This window comes from Fulmarus glacialis, unplaced genomic scaffold, assembly GCF_000690835.1.
Source record: "Fulmarus glacialis isolate BGI_N327 unplaced genomic scaffold, ASM69083v1 scaffold29627, whole genome shotgun sequence".
In the NCBI taxonomy this organism is placed as follows: Eukaryota; Metazoa; Chordata; class Aves; order Procellariiformes; family Procellariidae; genus Fulmarus; species Fulmarus glacialis.
In genome coordinates, this window is record NW_009223037.1 from 1 (window position 1) to 5,413 (window position 5,413).

The 5,413-nt window shown below is 39.2% G+C and overlaps 1 protein-coding gene across 1 annotated transcript; it reads left to right on the plus strand.

Annotated features, from left to right (window-relative positions):
- The first annotated feature begins 336 nt into the window (after window positions 1-336).
- On the plus strand, window positions 337-4,563 carry CRLS1 (cardiolipin synthase 1). Its single transcript, XM_009581666.1, is given in 7 exon segments — window positions 337-472; window positions 1,102-1,231; window positions 1,715-1,800; window positions 2,180-2,248; window positions 2,582-2,595; window positions 2,597-2,665; window positions 4,248-4,563. Coding segments are annotated over 7 exon segments (558 nt in total). The 5' UTR covers window positions 337-370; the 3' UTR covers window positions 4,336-4,563.
- Window positions 4,564-5,413: the final 850 nt, after the last annotated feature.

The window sequence follows — 5,413 nt, forward strand, 5'->3', positions numbered from 1 at the left end:
GGGGCGAGGCGGTGCGGCCCAAGGGGGAGCACTTGTTGCCGGGTCGCACAGCGAAAAGTCGCGCTGCCTGCTGGAAGCAGGTGTCACGCCCAGACTTGCAGCCGAACAAGAGCTTTTTGGGCCTCTCGGTGGCGGCGTATTTTCCTTCTGAAGGCTGAGTTAATGTTTAGTAGTTCAAGGCCACGTCTGTGTGTCTTGCGCAAACGGCAGGCTGCTTCCAAGAACTTAGAAGGCTTTCTGGCTAAGTCAGGTTTAAAGGGGGGGTTTTTATTCTGTTACATGCAAGTTAGGGTTTGCCTTCCTGGCCTGAAGTTTTTGCTTTCTTGCTTTACAGTATGAAAACCCCTGGACGATCCCAAATATACTGTCAATGGCAAGAATGGGTTTGGCGCCAGTTTTAGGCTATTTGATTGTTGAAGAAAATTTCAGTGTTGCACTAGGTGTCTTTGTTTTGGCTGGCGTAACGGATTTGGTATGTTTACATCAGTTTGGAAATACTTTGGGGATAGCGTGGGTTACCGTGATCCCGTTAACATGCGTTGAAATTTAGACTCCAATGTAGAATGGAAATAAATAAACAGATTAGTTTTTTATATTCATTGTTTTCTAGAAATGGTATATACATCCTTTGCGACATTGCGAAGGGAGCTCGCAGATAGCCGAAGGGGACTTAGTGCTGGTGGAGCAAAGGGGATATCGGGGTTCCCTGACCAGCCCCAGGTGGGCATTGTCCAGTCAGCGCTTATGCATCTAGTGGTCCGTTACCATATGTAGGTGTACCCGGTGCACCCATCATGACAATAATTGTGTAAATTTTAGAACATTAGTTATCTTTTTTCCTTTTTCCCTTTTGTTTTTCCTTTCTTTTTTTTTTTTCTTTTTAATAATGAGAATTGAGTATGTTCAGAGGCTTCCAGAATCTGGAATGTAATGTGAAAAAAGCATGATACAAATACCAGCTAACAGGTATCATATTTCATCTTAGTTAAACTAGCTGTATTATGTGATGTCGTTCATGAAGTATCTTTGTAACAGTACCATATATAAGGTATTTTTATTCTTAGTTTTCTAACGGAGAAACATTGAATTTGTTTTTCCTAGTTGGATGGATTTATTGCACGAAACTGGGCTAATCAGAAATCAGCTTTGGGAAGTGCTCTTGATCCTCTGGCTGATAAAATTCTCATCAGTGTGCTCTATGTAAGCCTAACTTGTGCAAATCTTATCCCAGGTGAGAAATGTCATTACTTGCATGTACTATATAAGGTAAAGAAGCTAATTTTATGTATAGTAATATTTGTTGTGCTTCTGGAGGGAAAACTGTATCCCGTGGAACTCTTGCTTTGTCAGTTGCACTTTGCTATTTGGTCCTATTAAATACTTAACCCCGCCCCCCAATAGACCTCACAAAAAGCATGTGCTGCCATATACAAAAATAACTAGCATGTACTGCCATTTTCAAATGTACTTTCTTTAAGGCAGTAGCAGTTAGTAGCTATATCAAAAACTTTCTCATAGACTGGATTTTTTCAAGACTTCAGATTAAGCCCTTTCAGAAGTCATGTTAAAAATCTTCAGTCATACATAAAACCTGTTCAGAAGAAGTTGAGAGTGGTTATTTCTTCTTGTTTCATGTTTTGTGCTTTTTTAGTTTGGTTTTGGTTTTAATCATGGGCGTGATTTTTCACTAGATCCTGTTGGCTTGGTTTTTCAGTTTCACTTACTTCCATGATTATTCTGAGGGATGTAGCGCTCATTGCTGCTGTTTTTTATGTGCGATACAAAACTCTTTCTCCACCGGTAAGTTTATGAAATCTATTGTATTTTTACAAGTATAGAGAAATGAATAAGCCTTTAATGAAGTTGTAACCAAGAGATTTTCATCTTGAGACTTGATGGTTGCTCTAAACTTGGGTGGATAGCCTAAGATATAATGCTGTGCTTGTTCTTTTGCCAGATAGATTTGTAAGCAGAACAGTATTTCAGAAAATAGGTTTCATAAAGATGAGTCAGAGCTACTGATAACTTTTTTTCCTGTGTATGATGTGTAATACATCATATAAGAGCAGTATAATCCTTTAGTGCTACAATTGACTTTTCTTCTGTATCATGTGAAGACGTATATCAAATTGAATACACTAGAATTGCCTTTTTTTTCTTCTCTTTTATCCCCCAACAGAGAACACTCAGTAGGTATTTTAACCCTTGTTATGCTACTGCCCAATTAAAACCAACATTCATTAGCAAGGTAAGAGTAGTAACTCGTTACAGAAGATAACTCCTCAGTGCTTGGGGTGGTGTGTAGTTTGGAGGTGGGCGCTGCTTGCTGCTGCTGCTGAGTGCAGTTTAAAAATAGTGCCAACTAATTTGGAGGCAACTTACATCCTGAAAAATTTTTAACTATACTCTGTCAGAGCACGTGCTAATTTTGAGTACGTAAGATGCTTCATTAAAAGAAGTTTCTAAATAAACTTTCTGGATATAGACTAATACTTAAACCAGTAATAAAAGTGTATATTGGTATTCCTTGCATAGTACACGTCTTCATTTTGGTCACATTTCCCTATTTTGCTTTTATCAGATGAATACAGCGGTATTTGGTGGCAGCTTCTTTAGCAGCTCCTGTTTTCAATTATGTGGACAGCATATATCTGCAGACGTTATGGTAACTTATCTCTTCACTTTTTTTCAGATAATTTAATGTACTCCTACAGAAACTGGTAATTGAGATTTTTGTGGAACAAAAAAACTGTGCCGAGATGGTGTAATAGACCCTGTATTTTTACACGTTTATTCTTAACTGATACAGGAGCTAGATTTTTATTGGTACTGAATTTACTATACAAGCAAAAAGTAGTCAAATGAAACTAGTTAAGATCCAGGAATAATAGCTAAGAAACAAGTCTTCAGAATAGACATGGTGTACAGAGGCAAAGTATAAATTCAGATTAATAGAAAAGAAGGGAGTGGGAAGACAGGCTGTATGGGTTCTTTCTTTATTCATGCCGTAAGTGTCCTTGAAAAAGCAACCTTGATCAGTAAAAATAGACGGGAAGTGTTTTCTTATTTTTGCTTTATACTGCACCTGCTATCTTGAAATCTAGGTTTCTGAAGCCTCTTTGAAAAGCACCTGAAGAAATCGGTGATTCCTGCTAGCCAATAGGAAGGAAGGGGAGGGATTGAATGAAAACAGGCATACAGAAGCTTAAACACCTCCTAAATAATGGCTGTTCCTTTCACTGTTAGCGTTGGAGATCTGAACTGTATCTGAATCTGAATTGTAGCTGACGGCAGGTGTTACAAGTGCAGTTATTTCTCCTGAGCAGTTAGGTAAGAGTTAAGAACAAAGAGGCTTGAACAGCAGATAGCAGAATTACTTACTAACTTAAAGTAGCAGAAAATCCAGTGTAACTTGTCTTCTAGAGGAAAAAAACGAAAACCAAACGCAAAACCCAAGCTTTTAAGGAAGTAGGAACCTTGGTCTTAACAGTCAATGTGGTTTTTCATCCTGTTGGAAAGCCAAATCTGGAACTGCATCTGTGAAAGACGCTTACCTTGCTGCTTGCCTGGGACTCTGAGAGAGTTACCGTGTTGTGAGTAATGGAGAAACACTAGGTGTCACTTACCAGGGTCCTCTATAAACACTCAAAAATGACCAGGATGAGTCCGGCAGTGTGTCCAGGAAGGGCAGCGGTCACAGAGGAGCGGGACTGTAGCGGTGGCTCACACCTGAATGGTGTCAGCCTTTGACTCAGAGGAGCACTGCTAACTTAGAAATATATATGGTTATTACACAGCTTCTGGGAAGGGAACAAAAGAGGCTGAAGCAGAAACTTGCGCTTTAGCTTTGGTAAAATGGTAAGTTCAAGTCTTGTATGATTTGAACTCTCCCCTTTCATACTACCAAGGGATAGTTTCTCACATCAGTCAGTTATCAAGCTCGTAAAAATTATGTAGGCTACAAATACTGAATCTTTTGTCTTCCTTTTTCTAAAACAAGTGCTAATACAGTAAAAATTTGGCCGAGTATGCAGTTAAACAGAAGCATGCTATGTAGTGCTGGATGGCAGTTCCTTTGTTTATCTAATCCTCCACTTAGTGCTGAATTTCAGCATATAAACTGTAAACTGCGTTTCTGTAGGATATAGTCCTTGACTGTAGTGAAAAGTAGGAAAGACACTTAAAAATAACGCTTTTTATTATCGTACTTAGACTCAAGTGACTTACAGGAACTATTTTCCCCAAAGGTGCATCACAGCTTTCACAACGGTAACGTCTGCGTACAGCTATTACCACTACGGCCGGAAAACGGTTCAGGTGATAAATAACAAATGAAGTATTCCTGAAGGGGCCGGGTCTCGGCAGCACGGTGTGCTGTACTGCCGAAGGTAGTTGTTGCAGCTGAGTTTTGGGTCAAGAACTCTGTTTTTCTGCTTAAACCATGGCATCACAATGAAGTTTGAACATGTACTGTGTATATATATAGAGAGAGACTTTCCAATGTATTTTTAATTTGTTTAAAAATGGGGTTGTTTACAAAAACAAATAAACAATATTCCTAAAGACACAGGTTACTGGTTGCTGCCATGTGCATTCTGAATAATTTTATACTGTTTTTGAAGTCAAAATGTGCACTTTTCACCAGCTTTTTTGCCATCTTCATGCAAGGCACTGAGTAGGCTGAGATCTGAGAAGAAAAAGCAATTATAAGAACAAATTTGTCTTTATACCTCAACCTAAGTCAGTAAACCAGCATTGCTCATTAGGACTTAATGATGTACGTCAGCTTGCAGCAGAAGAAAGCATGTCATCGAGGAACAGTACCTTCACAAATTTAAACCAGAGTGATAGAAATTTTACTTCGTGTTCCGTGATGATACGGATAAACCGTGAAGAGTTACTGCCCCGCTCCCTTCTCTTTTCAAATGTGAGCAACAGCGAACTGTGCTCATCAGAGAAGAGTTTTGAGTCTTGGAAAGGTCAGCTGTGCAGTGAAGAGTCTGGACCCAAGTGGAGTTACATGTTTCTCGCACGATATGTTCATCTCTAGTGATCGAAAGAAACTCTCCTGTATCTTCAGATTCTTTAAAGCTTCTAGAGATGCTGTTTAATCTAAATACTATGGGAGGAAAAGGACATTTTAAATATTGTCCAAATGAATGGAGAGAGCAGAAGAAACTTCTAAATGCACGTACTGTTAATTCTTCCTGTACCTCCAGCTTCGAGAGGTATGCTGTGATCCCCCTCGGACAAGGACGACTTGCACGTGTTCTTTGCCTGTTCTCCACTTAGGACGAGATGCAGAATAAAGCACTAGGCAGAACAGATCATGTTGATCATAAAATTGTGTTTTCTATTTTTGAGCAACATGTGATTTCTTATATGTCATGAAAAAGTTGCGACTATGAAGGGC